The sequence below is a fragment of the Myotis davidii genome, unplaced genomic scaffold, assembly GCF_000327345.1.
Source record: "Myotis davidii unplaced genomic scaffold, ASM32734v1 scaffold18, whole genome shotgun sequence".
NCBI classification, from domain to species: Eukaryota; Metazoa; Chordata; class Mammalia; order Chiroptera; family Vespertilionidae; genus Myotis; species Myotis davidii.
This window is the reverse complement of record NW_006292696.1, coordinates 5,960,868-5,977,019: the sequence shown is the minus strand read 5'-3', so window position 1 is coordinate 5,977,019 and position 16,152 is coordinate 5,960,868. Positions and strand designations below refer to the sequence as shown.

At 43.0% G+C, this 16,152-nt stretch overlaps 1 protein-coding gene across 1 annotated transcript in view; it reads right to left on the bottom strand.

The window, feature by feature from the left end:
- The window catches only part of SGCD (sarcoglycan delta), a 301,109-nt gene that overhangs the window by 88,972 nt on the left and 195,985 nt on the right, over nt 1-16,152 (bottom strand). The window contains exon 5 of the mRNA XM_006766292.2: nt 13,874-13,993. Within this exon, the coding sequence (XP_006766355.1) occupies nt 13,874-13,993 (120 nt within the window). The remainder of the gene's footprint in view (nt 1-13,873; nt 13,994-16,152) is intronic.

The following is a 16,152-nucleotide window of genomic DNA, read 5'->3' as shown; positions in this document are numbered from 1 at the left end:
ACAAATTTGTTTTTATATGTTGATAAATGTATGTCATTTGTTTTCTTTGGTAACCTTGTGCATTTTGTATAAAAGGTTAAAATATAATTGTGAGAAGGGGTCCACCGTCTTCATCAGCCCAGAAAGGGGTCCATGGCAGGAAAAAGGAGAAGGCTCCTTCAGAATGGCCGCCCAGCATAAACATCAGGCAGGTGTGTTCAGATCTCAGTGCATCTCTTAGGACTTTCTGCCTCCTTCCCAGTGGTGCTGGGGGAGGACCACACTCACAGCAGGGTCCTACCCACTGTTAGTGAGAGGTGTGGAAGGGGTCCATGGCAGGAAAAAGGAGAAGGCTCTTTCAGAATGGCCGCCTAGCATAAACATCAGGCAGGTGTGTTCAGATCACAGTGCATCTCTCAGGACTTTCTGCCTCCTTCCCAGCGGTGCTTGGGGGAGGACCACACTCACAGCAGGGGCCTACCCACTGTTAGTGAGAGGTGTGGGGTGACTGATGGAGGTTGGAGGTGTCCTTTTTTTCATATCCTGAGAACTTTTAAGGATGGTTCTGGGGATCAAATAGGATGACAGCAACAAAATATGCAAGTGTTCTGGTCTACCTAAATGCTACTGCTCAGAGAGTGATTATAATCCAGTTTTCTCAAATTTCATTAGCTCCTGTGTTAGCCCACCTGTGCTCTGTGGTGGCACAGACATTCCCCAAACTGGCTTCTCACACTTTATAATTGTTCAGTATTAGGACCATGGAAGAAAAGAAGGAAAGGAGGGCAGACAGAAGATGGGGAGAGAAAGAGGAAAGCCATCATTTTTAAAAAGTCAATTCAACTCCGATGCCATGATTCCTTTTTTACCTCTCACTTGTTCAGGAGACAGGACTGAGGTTTGAAACTGAAGCTCAGTTACCATAGGATACCACAACAGTGGTTTTTGATGTTACCTACCCCCCAAAGGGAACACAGGGAAATCCTTCAAGGGCTAACATATCTCCACTTCTCAGTGAAGGCCTCTCCTTGGAATTCCGTGGCCCGAAAGCTCTGGGCCACTTTTCGGGTGCTCAGCCTTGCACACGAGTTTCTCTGGTACACCTCTCTATCTTATGCTCCAGCTTAAATTCCCGAAGGCTGGCAGAGACCACGCCGTATAGATCTGAGGCCCTGGTGTTTCTTGCTCTACCAAAAATCTTTGACTAGAATTTGCCAAGGAGAGGCATATTTTCAGGGTCCTGGGTGGGAGGGAGAATTAGGCCAGAGGAACTGGCTGAGGCTCTGGTGCAAGGATGCCCTCATTAAACATGCCGCTGAGCACGGAGCCTCAGTACTTCCCAATAACCCATCAGCTGACAGACAGGAAGTCGAGAGGGAAAGTCATTTTCCTTGGCAGCTGAGATGCATTTCACAGCCAAAGAAGAAAAGCACATTACCTTCCCCCACAGCTCATCGGCACTGCTATTGATTTCATATCAGCTCTCTCCTTTGTTTTTTAAGTGCAATCTCTTTCCCAAGCCTCTGATACAAGTGTGTTAAATGTGCTTGACCCCTGCTCAGGTCCGGAGAGTGGGAAGAACAGTGCCCTGTCTGCAGAACTCATTGGCCAACCTGGATAATCCTGCCCTTCCTCCCAGGCTCAGCCTGTTTCCTCTGGGCTGACAGTAACAAAGACCTATGTGAGACTTCTGCGAGCCTGCAAGTTTGGTAGAGTGGGCTGCCTAACTTTCCTTTTGGAATGTCTTTTTAAAGGGAACCACCCGGCATAGACATCATGGGTGCATTTGGGCCCGTGATCAGTGGATTTGTCCCACCCACTCCCTGGCCGATATTCCTCACAAATCAGATCTTGTAGCTCCCTAGTTTGAAGCCTAACTATTAAATGCCTTAATATGGTATAAGGTGCCCACTACAATATGATTTTATAATAGACTAGAGGCCTGATGCACGAAATTCGTGCAAGAGTAGGCCTTCGCAGCTGCGGCGGCTGCCTGGATCCCTCCCTCACAGCTTCCTTGATTCCACGGCTACAGCCCCGGCTTCGTCTGAAAGGATGTCCAGTCTAATTAGCATACTATGCTTTTATTATTATAGATTCATCTACACACATCTCTATAATGATCCTCGTATATGTATATACATAAAATCTATATATTTATATGACGTAGAGAATAAATGCATCTAACATACTTACACATCTGAAACATAATATAGGAATGTATATATACATTTGTAGCTATGTGTGCATGTATATTTACAGCTATGTGTATGTAATAAAAGCATAGGTTCTTTATACTAAAATACTGAATTTCAAACTTTAAATGGGTAAATCATTTGATATATGAATTATATCTCAACAAAGGGGTTATAATAACCAACAAAATACAAGCTATAGAGCTTGATTATCTGGGTATCTCCTTTCTGCCATTTAACTTGCTACATAACCTTGGGCAACTTAGCTCTCTACTTGTCAGTTTGCTCAAATGTAAAAGGAGCATAATAATAAAACCTGTCTTAGAGGGCTGCTGTGAGAATTGAATTAACACATGTAAAGAGATCTGAACAGTGTCAGGATAGAATAAGTGTTTAAGAAACGTTACCCGTTACAATTTTGGCCTGCCTCTCTTCATGCCTGGGTGCTCAGCGCCCTGACCTCCATGTCTAGCTGCCTTTTCCAAGAAGATCATGCTCCCCAGGATGTTGTATACATGCCCCAAATTCAGCTCCTCCAATGCCCTTTTCCTCACTGACTCCTATTCATCCTTCCAGTCTCAACCTGATCATCATTTCCTTGGGGAAGACTTTCCTTACTTGCAAAATTAGATTAAAATCTCCTAATTGTATATGTTCATGACATCTTGAACTTCCTTCATGATAAGACACATTTTTCTCATGTAAATGTGTAACACAGCTGTCTTTCTTGCTTGGCTGTGGGCTCCAAAAAGACAGGGGCCCCGTGTCCCTTTGGTCATCACAGCAGTTGGCCAGAGTAAGCACTCAGTGAATATTTATTGCATGTATTGATTTTTTTTTTTAAAAAAAGTGAGAACTGCCTACACCATGGCTTACCTAATGCCAAGAGCCGTCCTGTTTCAGTCACTCACTCCCTTTCTTTCCTGACCCGTGAGAGCCCTTGCATCATAACTAGCTTTAAGTGCCCATCTTTACTTGATTCTTCTCTGGCCTAGAACTTCAAGATCATATCAACTATTCCCGTTAGCAATTCAGTCACACCCTGCACAGTACACTGCGGACAGGGAGAAGTCCTCGGGAGGCTATATTCTAGCAGAACCCAGAGTGGGCTCCTTAACTTAGGCTTTTGGGGAAGTAAGCAATTCCTGCTTACTCTATGCTGATAATGACCATCTCTTCCCAAAAGACAAATCCAAATATGCCTATTTTTTGGAAAAACCATGGCGGCTCATCCCACTTCCTCTGTCACGCAGGACCTGCCCCTGGTCCTGCTGCCTGGGAGGCTGCTGCTCACATCCCTCCACCTGCTGAGTCAGCCTCCGCCCTGGGAAGGTTCTCCAGGGCCCTCGGCAGGCTCGGCTCCTGTTCCCGTCTCCAGCACTTTTCACCAAGTCTGCTCAGCACACACGACACTCAAATACTAGCTGATATATTTTATTTACCTTTATAAGAAATATTTTCACTCCTTTTTAATATTTTACTGGGCATGTGTTTTGACACCCTTTTACCTATGTGATATCCTATTACCTTTGACACCCTTTACCTACTTGACGCCCTTTTACCTACATGATATCCCATTACCTTTGACACCCTTTTACCTCTTTGACACCCTACTATCTATTTCAGATCAGGGAACTTTTATGCTGTGTCCTTATACCTGGAAATTGAACTTCGATTGGTGACAGCTGCACAGATGGCACTCGACAGGAATTTGCGGAAAGGACAATGGGTAATAGACACCCATACATTGGCCCCATATTATGTGCTTAGCACTGTGCCAAGGACTTGCAGGCACTTGTATACCCTCACATCCAGATATGCAGCAATTCAGAAACTTGCCCAAGGTTATACCACTGAAGCTGGGAGGGAATCCAGGCAGTCTGTCTCCAAACGCCAGGCCCGTGTAACCCGTCTGTCGTCCTGCACAATAGACCAGGGGAGAGAAACTTAGGCATTTGCTTCTGTCCCGTGCCCTGAAGGTTCTGGATATTCTCTCTTCCCTCTCTCTCCCTATTTATTCTGCTTGGATGCACCTTCTCCACTATTTCTAGGGAAGCCGGGGTACAAAAGGAGCTGAGAAGAGTGGCACACGGCCAAGCGTAGAGCAGGGTGTGAGGGAAAGCATACGGAGCTAAAGAAAGCATTTCAGTGCCCTTTTCTCCCACTCAAATAAGCAGAATTAAACTCTAGTCCCTCCCATAAAGGAGAATAGAATCAATTTCCTTCCCTAGTCCGCACACTGAGAGTTTCTTATTCATGTTGTCATCTCATGAAATTCCTAGTGTCACCAACATTCCCCTTGGCCTCTGCCAGGAAGGAAGAAAAAAAGTTCAATTCAGGTGACCATTTAGTTGCCTGAGAATATTTTGCAACAGTGACTATAATTAATGAGAGAGGAAATAATAGCTAGACCACATGAAAAGCCACTGGATGTCGAAGATGGCCTGGCAGACGTTTGTCTCCATGTTCGAAAATACTCTGTTCTTGGTAGTAACTGGCAAGAAGAAAACTTTGATGATAACAACAAGCCAACAGATGCCTGAAAGCACATTAGAAGAGCTTGATAGAGAAATTAAAGCCCTGTCGGTTCCACAAACAAACACAAAGAACAGAAACGTAGCCCTTCCTCGGTGAGCGCTGGAATTGGTTTTCCTCACAGCAGCCAAACCCTGAGCCTCATCAACGCCTTAATCAGTCTCGAAAGCTGACAAGAATGTCCCCAGCTGCCTTTTCCTCTCCTCAGCCCGGCTTGTGAGGAGGGAGACAATGGCGGGGCAGCTGAGAGGTCTGCTAAGGTAAGGCTGCAGGGACAGCTGGGGATGTTTACCCAGGATGATGAATCCATCATGCTGATCTTAAATCACATCTGCCTCTTGCCAACGGGAAAGTGTGCGGGGCCCAGCAGATGCCTTCTCCTCCTGCGCCAGGAATGCACCCGGAAGCCTGAGGGCTGAAGCTGAACCCTGGCAGCTTCGGGCACACGGGTGATGATGAATGCATGAAACTCAGGGGTGGAAGCACCGCGGCTTTGGGACTGGCTCTTTTTAATTCTTGGGGAATTATGGGAGCTGTACTCCCAGAAGCATTTCAGATAAAACCCCATTATTATTTCTCTGTTCCAGAATTGTGCTTTTCCTCATCGCGCCCCTCTGGTTTATTAAGGTTGGGGTTGTTCATCTGAGACTCTTTTATATTTGGACTTCTCCCCACATTATTTATGGGAAGTGTATCTTTATGATCTAACGCATTATTCCTGTAAATAATAAACCAACTTTGGAACGAGGTGCCAGAGAAGAACTCTGCGGCCAGCAGATCTTATTAAATAGTTGAATCCCCTGCAGATTTCCTCTGCTAACGATAACCGAGAGCTAACAGAGCGCGGGAGGAGGTCCTGGCAAGGTTCAGGCTTCCCTGGTTTGTTACCCAAATGCTCCTATTAGATTGGCAGGCTCTCAGCTCCCGAGGATCAATGTCTAATTATTCAGGTTTTGCCACCACCTAAGAGGAACCGTGTTCCACTTTTTACTATCACCCTTCAGCCTCTCTTGTGCTTCCTTCCACTCAGGATGACAAACTTCAGAAAGGAGAGAATAAGGTGAATGCAAAGAAAAAGGAAAGGGGGAGAGGTTGTTTACTTAGAACCTGTAACTATTACCTAAGTGATGTGAAGGACGTAGCCACCATCACATGGCTGGTAGGATGGCAGAGCCAGATCTGTCCCACTCTAGAGCCTCGGAGATCGTTCTCTTGGTGAAAGGCAGAGTAGATTAGGAAAAGCAAGGAACACGAGATAGGCCCCCCACTTCTGAGAATGCCTCTGGGAGGCAGTTGTGGCCTCTGTAAAACCACCCTGGAGCCTCCTTCTGAGAAAAAAGTGGGTGGGGGAGGAGTCTCCATGGTAACACTTCATTGGCTGACCTCCTCTAAGTTCTTGCTGCAGGATGCACTCCAGGCCATCCCCTCTCAGGGGTCCATCTACTGGATCTATGTGGATGACTCTCTGACCTGTTTGCTCAATGGGGCATCTCTTACAGGCTTTACTGCTGGCATTGTTCCTGGACACTTGGTCTCTCCCTTAGAGAGATCCTCAGGCAATAAGACCCAGGGCATCTAAGATGAACTATTTTTTTTTTAAATATGTTTTATTGACTTTCAACAGAGAAGAAAGGAAAGGGATAGACAGGGAGAAACATCGATGAGAGAGACGTCTACCCCTGAAGAAAATCGCAGGAAACCTGGGGCTCTGGCAGGTTTTGATGGAAAGTCTGCCGCTTTAAAAATATATTTTTATTGATTTCAGAGAGGAAGGGAGGAGAGAGAGATAGAAACATCAACGATGAGAGAGAATCATTGATTGGCTGCCTCCTGCTCGCTCCCTACTGGGGATCAAGCCCGCAACCCTGGGCATGTGCCCTTGACCGGGATCGAACCCAGGACCTTTTGGTCCACAGGCTGACGCTCTATCCAACTGAGCCAAACCAGCCAAGGCTAGGATGAACTATTTATCTTCAATCCCAAATCTACTGTTGCTCCTAGAAATTTCTGTTCATGGCATCATAACTGTCTGACTGACAAGGCACATGCAGCATCACAACTCCCCTCTTTTGACCCCCCACATCTAGTGAGTTACCAGGTTTCCACTGGTTCTCCTTCAAGATGATCTTTCCAATTTTTTCTCTTCTATTTCTATCCTAGAGTAAGTCCTGATGAGCCCTCAACACCATTATCGTCTTCTCTCGAGTTAGGTGTAGCTTCTCCCTCCCTCCTTTTCTCTCTACCATCAGATTGGTTAGAAAACATTGCAATGTCAAAAATCTTTCAATCTTCTCATGCAACAAATGTTACTGAGCACTTACTATGCACCCAGGCTCTATTCTAGACTCTGAAAAATATAAATTCCTGTTGTCATGAAGCTTCCATTCTAATGAGGAGAGGATGAAAATAAACACATGTGTCCATGTTCTATGTCATGTTGTGATAACTGCTCTGAAGAGGAATAAAGGAAAATAAAAGTTACAGACCACAAATCGACTTTTTTCTGTAAAGTGCCAAATAATAAATATTTTAGGATTTGTGGGCTATGTGGTTGGTTTCAACTACTCACCTGTGCTGTTGTCATGTGAAGCAACCACAGACAATGCAAATGAGCATGGCTATGTGATGGGCAAAACCACAGGCCATACTCATCCAGTTCCTGGCATACACATGGAGAGTGGGAACATGCTATCTTTATAAGGTGGTTAAGAAGGAACTCTTCGATGAAGTCATAGCTGAGCCGTAAAGCAAGAGATCTTTTATGCAAAGACTACAAAAGAGGATTCTATGCAGAGGGGAGCGTAAGTAGAAATGCTGAGAGGTGAAAACATGCTTGGTGATGAAGGAAGGGGGCCAGCGCAACTGAAGCTGAGCAAGCAAGGGGGAGAGACTTAGAAAGTATCTTCCACTGACAGCCTTCACAAACCTGGGCTCCACCGTTTCATATACCTGGTCGTGACTTTTCATGATCATACCTTTGATTAGTATAATGAGTATTTTCTATTGATCTTTGCCCAGCATGCATTCCCTGTCCTGGTAGCAACACCCCAATTTTCCTTTGGTCACCCCTCATCTCACTCTCAGTCATTTCCAATCTTAGCTCTGTGTGTAACATGCTATTGAGTCAGATCTGACTTTTGCCAACCCTATGAATGAGTGATGTCCACCAAGACCTATCCCAAGCAGCCCTACTCAGCTCCTGCAGAGTTGTGCCTACAGCTTCTTTTATAAAGTCGATCCATCTCATGTTTGGTCTTACTCTTTTCCTGATGCCTTCCTTTTCCCCAGCACTATTGTCTTTTCCAAAACATCCGACTTCTCATGATGTGCCTGAAGTAGGACAGCTTCAGTTTTGTCATTTGCACTTCCAGCAATATTTCCGGCTCTAACCAAGGAGATATGACCAAGGTCACCTTGTTAATAAGCATACCCCATCACCATGGTCACAACTCATCCAGGGATGGGCACATGGCCTAAGACAGTCCAGTTGAAGAAAATATAGGACTTCATTGGATTTACATAGGGAAGAAAATATTCTCTCTGCTCACCAGCAGCGTTGAAGACAAAATACAAATTGGAAAACAGAGCTGAGAGATGGCATAAGAAAGAGAGAGACTGAATTTTGGTCACATTATTTGAGCCACTGAATCTACCTTGAAGCCGTCTACTGCTGAATTTTTCTATCATGTGAGGCAATAAATCTTCCCTCCTGTGGCTCTAGTTGGACTTGTATTATTTAAACCATCTGAGTCCTGACTGATAAATGTATGTGATTTTATCCACCAAACAAACGCGCTCTCTCTGGTTTTCCCGTAATCCATAGTCAAACCTAGTTCAAATACTCCTTTCATTTAACAAGCTTTGTAAACTCTCTCTTGGATACCACCCCACCACAGCTGGACTCTATAATTCTATAGTCACTTTGTTCTATCCAACCAACAGCTTGTCTTCTGCTTGGGCTCTCAGATATCTGTATGTGTGTGTCACCTCCCCGTTGGGCAGCTCCCTGATAGAGCAGCGACTTTCATCTCTGCATCTCCAAGACGCCAACAGTAGTGGTTCGGAGATATCATATATGGATGTGATACGCAGATTTAATGAACGAATACTACTAAGAACACCCCATTCCTTTCATCATAATTATCAATTGCCAGGTTGCAGTAGAATGTTTCATCAAAAACTAATTCAAAAGGCTAAATATATCATCTGATGTCTTTCTAAAAAAACAATAAAAGCATCAGACCACATTTAAAGTTCTATAAATCTTATGCTAATTTAAACGGCTTTAGACTTAATTAAAAATGTTTTTCAGTTGATGATAACATAACTTGGATAATTAGCATCAAGTGGCATCTAGAGCCGATATTTAAAAAAGGGATCTAGAATATAAATAGACCTAATTAGCAATTAGAATAACACCTTATAATTATGCTTTGTTTATAAATGCTATAATGTTCAATTCATTATTCAATGAAATAGGCCATTAATGAAAATCAAAATTATGTTTCCCTGCTGTCTCCACCAAGATGCCTCTTCAATGCACTGGCCTATGTTGTGAATTTTCTTGCTGCTCTTAATAGACCATTCCTGTACCATATTTAATATTTTTGTTTTGTAATTAAAATTAAACTCTACCACACCTCATCTTGCACACGAATTGATACCTTTTTGGGTAATTGATGGGCCTAACTACAGATCTAAGTTTTCTTGTGTCAGACTCAATTAGGTATCTTTGTAATATGGAAAACTCAAAATTGGTACAGACATGCCCATATGAAGAAAGACAGGGTCTGGTACCCGAATAAAAGCAAGGCCTTGGAGATGAGGGGAATGGTGGCCCCATATGGAGAATGAAGTGGGTTCTGGAGAGGCGGGAGCTTGGTCGGGAGACGTAAGTTCAGCTGCAGGTGATGAAGTTGAAGTGATGGAAAGACAGCCGTGCAGAAAAGCCCAGGCTGTCTGGGAATTTGGAATGAGAATTGAGAAGACAGTTCAAGGCAAATACAGAATTGGGGGTCAGCTGAAAAGAACAAATGTTTCAACTGTATGTAATTTCCCACAGAAATGTGAACAGAGAAAAACTAGGACTGAGCCGTGGGGGTGGCTACATGTGATGCCAAGTGTGAATCCACATAGTTTATTTGGTGAAAAAAGCATCAGTGAGGGGAGCAGAGAAAGTCAGATGTGGGAGAACTGTGGGAACCACAGAGTATAGAGAAGGCGAAAGCAGAGGAACAGCTGAACAACTGTGGCCCTGTTCTTTCCCACTCACATTGATGCCCATGCACTGTGGAATTTGGAGAAGTTGAAGGTCACTGTAAAAGAGGCCATTGAGGGTCATGGGTAAGGCTGCCCGGGTTCAGATCCTGACTCCACCAGTTTCCCCTGTGGAACTTAGGTCAAGTTGCATTTCACTTTGTGCTTCAGTTTGCTCTTCTATAAATCAAGGTGATAAGCCAGTGCCCTCTCTGTAAGGTTAGTCTGGCTGTCTGACCACTGAAAAAGACAAACTTCTCACTAAGCTAAAGATGAAATTGCCTAAATTTCTTGTTCCGCACCATATGGCGGTCTCCCAGCTGACAGGAAGCTCGTTTCTGCAACCCACGAGGCTCATTTCACTGAGTAGGCTGACGTGAGATTTGTGGGGTGGTCATTTCCTAATCTCAGCACTGGTCTTTATCATGATGCTTTCTTTCTATGCCTTTACATAAAAAACAAATGCTCCTAATGACGGAGAGAGACAGATTTTATCGAAGAGACCCATCGCAAGCATAAGTAACAATTACAACAACATCCACCGGCCTTGAAGAGACCAAACGCTCCAATAATTTTTCAGCCCTTAGTCTGCACAGTGGTGGGGTGGGTGGAGGAAGGTTCTTAAGCGATACCAGTATAGTTTTGTACACTAAGATTCAACCAAAGGGTTGGGACATCTACAATTACTCGGTATCTTTGCAAAGTCAGATTTAAAAGCAGCGAGTTGATTCATGGAGCACTAAGAAACTAATGGGAAGTGCCAAACACCATTTGAGCTTGTGACTTTTCTTTCTTTCCCAGCTCTAACCCTTTTGGAGAGAAATTGAAATATTAGTTCATACCTTAGAGCTGACAGTTTTTGAATTTATTACTCCTGAGCTAGGTAAGGGCAGTTCTTGTAGGCTGCAGTCAGCAGTGTGTGTGTGTGTGTGTGTGTGTGTGTGTATGATTAAAGCCCCAAATCTAGCACTACCATGGAAAGTACCATTTCTACAAATAATAGGGAAAATCTATTAACTGTGAGAGCTGGAAAGGGTCTTAGAACTAGCATATTTACGTGCAGTTAAGTGCATTGAGGCTGGAGTCCATAGGCAAGGGTTTGAATGTGATCTTGGGCAACTTTCTTCATTTTTTTCAAGCCTTAGTTTACTCATCTGAATATGGGATACATTTGAGGAGGCAGGAAAGTATAATGCTTTCAAGTAAACAGTCTGCATTCAGAACTCCTGGCTCTCAGCCTTTACTGTGCAGGGCTGAGTTCTGTCACCGGTAAAATGGGGGTGACAAAATCGGTGCCTACCTCACAGATGTAAATGGAAGAATGCATAGGAAGCATGGTACCTGGATCACAACAAGTGGTCAACAGACTTTATTTTTTAAAGACCATGCACTTAAGAGGTTTTAAAAATAAGCACTAAGAGGTAGTACATAAAGAGGGAAAGAATGAAACTCTGCAGCTATGACTCTAATCTCTGAACTCTGCCTCCCAAAGCCCCAACCACAACCCAGAGCAGTCCTGGCCTTTCATATATTTTACTTATTGGAGTTTGATATAAAATTTTATTTGTAAAAGACTTTGTTGCTGAATTAAATTTTTTTTTAAACTTCTCTAGACAACCAACTCTCTAGATTGGAAAAAGCAAGATGACAGAGTGTTGTTCCAGTTCATACCACAGGGGGCACCTGACCAGGGATTAGCTGTCCTCCACTCTCTGCCTCTGCACCCTGAATTCTCACTTCCGAAGAACAACCTCAGGAGAGCCACTTCCATCTTACGATTCTGCTGAGTTTGGTGTTGGTCAGGATGATGCTGAAGTTTTGTGACTGACAGGGGAGCACAATGGGGCCAGTGACAGGGATAGGGAAGTCAGGGACACATACAGGTGGGAGAGTGGAGGGTGGGATGATTGATGGGGAGGGAGAGGGAGAGTAGGAGAGAGAGAAACAGACCAGACAAGCTGATTGACTGAGGGCAAAGGCGGTGACCAGGAGGAGGACAGCAGTGATGGAGGAGAAAGGACATGCTTAGTGAAACTAATAATACTGAGAACAAATAATTTCCAGCCAGCACTTCATCAACACTTATTTGTTAGCCAACTTACTACCCACTTTACATAGATTATTTCATTCAATCCTTTCAAGAATTTTAGAAGGTATATACTGCTATTAATCTTCCCCCATTTTGTAGATGAATAAACACAGGCACTGAGAGGTTAGATAACTTACTTAAAGGCACACAGCTAGTAAAGGATATAGATGGGTTAAAATCATAGTGGGTTAATTTCTGAGCTTTTACTAGTAACCCCTGCATTTCAGAGACTCTTAGGGAACAACAGAAGGAAAAGTAGTATTAGTATTATTAATAGAAGCAGTAGCAGGAGTATTAACAGCAGCAGCAGCTACTATTGGCTTAGTACTGTTTTGAGGTAGGCACGGTGACAAGTACACATAATCTAATCTCATTTAACTGTAGGGGTAATTTGAGATGGTAGATGTTCTTACTCCAATTAAACAGAAAAAAAAAACTGGCTAGGTTGTCAGTAACTAGCCAAAGTCACACAGCTAAAAGATGACAGAGCAGGGATTAAGATCCAGATCAGCCAAGCACCAGAGCAGCCACAAAACACTAATTTATTGTGTTCTCAGATTCAATGCCTCCAACTACGGGACCATAGAAATTTCTGCAAGTGTTAATTTTTTTTAATACCTTTTTATTTATTTCAGAGAGGAGAAAGGAGAGGAAGAGAGAGATAGAAACATCAATGATAAGAGAATCATTGATCGGCTGCCTCCTGCACGCCCTCTACTGGACATCGAGCTCACAACCCAGGCACGTGCCCTGACGTCCTGGTTCATCGACAGACACTCAATCACTGAGCCACACCAGCCGGGGTCTGCAAGTGTTTTTACAAACACATTCTTGGGCCCTTCCACCAGAGCTCCTACCTCAGTAAGTCACAGTTGGATCTATGAACCTAAACTTTTCAGAAGTTCCTTAGGTGATTTTTTAAAAATTTTCTAATAAGACTAAATTTTTTCAGTAACCCAGTAAAAGTTTTCATAAGTATCCAAGAGTATAAAAAGTGAAAAACGGATTTGTAGGTTTTTAATATATTAATATAATGATGACATACAGTATATCTTATAGGCAGAGAGGTGGATAGGGAAGAAGAATACTGTGGTTGAAGTCTAGTGATATATAGATATAGAAGTAGAGATGATCCATATTACAGTATATTCTACCAGCAATACTATAGTCAGAAGGTCCAAAAAAAGAGAACCATTTCCAAATAATTCAGGAGGAAGATGAGAATGGCTGGGACCTGAAAGATTGTGGGAGAGCAGCCCCAGCTCACTGTGTCGTCTGCATATGGTGGCTTATAGTTTTTTCCACTAGGAATAACTTCAATTTTAAGTTTAGAATAAGAACTACAAAACTATAGAGTGCACAGAAAAAGTGGCTCATTCCTTATTGCTATGTATATGATACAATTTTAAAATCCAGTTTAAAAATAAGCACAGAGTCGACTGATCCTCCCTCATCATGCAAAGTGTGACCTAGTAATATATTTTCCCGGAACTTTTAGAAACGAGGCAATGAGAGTACTTTGGTTTGGATTCAAGTAACAGACTTTCCATAAAGATTTTAGAATTGAAGGGCTCCATGCTTGGAATTTATCACCTCACATGCCCATGTTCAGAAAGCATGACTACAAAGAAGCCAAACCAAAACCAACCCACGGAGCATGAACACAAGCCTCTTTTTTCTTTTTTTAGTAGAATTTTAATTCAACATAAAGTGTAAAAGAGAATCCGGGTAATTGGCCTAAATCACTTCTCTAGACACCATTCCACTCTTGCTCTCAAATGGACACAGTAGCATCAGACCAATGAAAATGTTTCCGTACCTAAAACTCGCAATCTCTCAGCTCCGACGACCACTTCGTTGTTATCTGCAGAGAAGAGCAATTTTCCAGAAACTGTCTTTACCTCAAACTTTTGGCCGTAGGCTTCTACGGCCTTTGGACCTGGAAGAGAGAAAGGGAGAATACATTAGCCTCATTGCATTCAATTACGAAGAACTTTTCATAGAGTGGATACGTCTGATAAGATTGCATTGGACTCCGATGTAAGTGGATTTTAGAAGTCAACCACGAAAATCAGGCTCATGACTTCAGCCATGTCTTGTCAATTACCTTTTATCATATGCTCTCAGGCTAGGATTTTAAAGGCCATCATGTCCTTTTTCCAAACTAATGCCTGAATGAGATTTCTCTCAGCTCAACCACCAAATTACTTTCACATAGTTGTAGATTTCAGCTTGACTACATCAAGGCACAGAAGGGCTCACCACTAATGAAGTAACCAGCTTATCTTTGACCACCTCCAACTGTTGTAAAAGGGGGACTTTACATTCAGCTGAAATCTGTCCCATTCTGTCCCCTTGACCCACTGGCTGCATCTGACACCAGACAAGTCTATTTCCTCAGAATAGAGATCCTTTCCTGGCAAGAAAGATTATAATATCTTGCAATGACTTTCCTAGGAAGTTGTTGAAACTTTTATGCTAGAATTTTATTCCATAGAAGATAAATTTCAGAGGGTTTATCATATAACAACAGAGACTATTCTTGAAGGTGGGACTATGGCAGCATAAAAAGGACAAGGTGTCCGATCCTAAAACACTTATCTTCTGATGGAGACAAATGCATATAAGTTGAAACATCCTAGATAATAAAAGGCTAATATGCAAATTGTCCCCTCGATCGGGAGTTCAACCGGGAGTTTGACCAGGAGGTGGGGCTGGCAGGCCAACCACCTGCGGCCCTTCCTCCCAGCCCACTTGGCCAGATCGGCTCTGATTGGGGCAGGCCAGTTAGACCCCAGCAGTGAACAAATTCGTGCACTGGGCCTCTAGCTTATAAATAAATAAATAAATAAATAAATAGACACAGAGGGTTTTAGGTACTATGTGAAAAGTAAAACAAGTTAATGTGCTAGAATTCCTAAAAAACAAAACAAAAAACCCAGAAGGAGACAATTCAGTCTGCCTGAGTTGGAGCTACCTGAACACATGAAGTTCATCAGACTAAGCCCAGTGTCATCCCCCTCATCAAGCCCAGGTTAGGTCCAAAGAAATTTATCTTTTGGCCTGGAAATTCATACAGAAAAAATAATTTTTGGTTAGGGTCCAAAAATCTTATATTTAACCAGAATTTTCCAGGAGATTCTGATATAGAATTTTTGCTTCCTTCTCATTATTAACAAAAAGTAGGAATAAAAGAGTCTTCATGCTTTCCAGACAAAAATGGCCAGGAAAACAGCAGTTGTTGAACAAGTTGGGTTTAGTATTCATTGCTATGAGGGAGACGCACACTTGGGGAAACCACAGGAGACATGTCAATAATAAGGACCTATTATATAGTATTTGGCCTTATATTAGGCTATTTAGGGCTGGGTTTAAGGAAGCAAGACTTTGCTTGGAATTAGCTGCTGTCAGGAAGTGGGGGTAATTATATGATTACCCCCTCAATAAATCTTTTCTAGAGGTAGGGAAGACCAGAGCCATGCCAAATGTGTAATGTATAAAGAAACAACAGTCTTATTAGCTAGGATAAGCAATGTTTGGTCATTTTTGTGGTTTGGATAAATGTTTTCATTCTGTCTGAGCTGTCTTTGTTTTGTCTTTATCCTTCCTGGCCACCGAGTGGCCTTGTCTGGTGTTGATGCTCTGTGACAATTATTTATGGTCCAATGGGCAAACCCGAAGGCCTGGCTGAGAGTTCCAGGCCAGCCCCTGGATGTCTGGGGCTGCTTTCCTCTTTGTCAAGGCTATCAGTCTAAGATCAGAAGGCAAGAATTATGTCCCGGCTCATTTTCTGGTAATGTGACTTTCGGCAAATCATTCGCTCTTTCCGAACCTCATTTTCTGCGTCTGTAAAATTGAACTATCACCCTATCCTATCTCCCCCATCAGAAGTGCAAAATGATCTCATTACACTGCTTATAAAAAGAACTTTGGAGGCAAAAAACACTGTGAAATGTAGGGGATTTTTCCTGTGCTTGTCTCATCTAATGCAGTGGTCATAACACACTGAAAAAATTAATTATGAGACCCTTTAGGGCACTTGCCTCACACACATGATCACGTCCACTCAGCAGACCTGATCTCTTCCCAGAACATCCA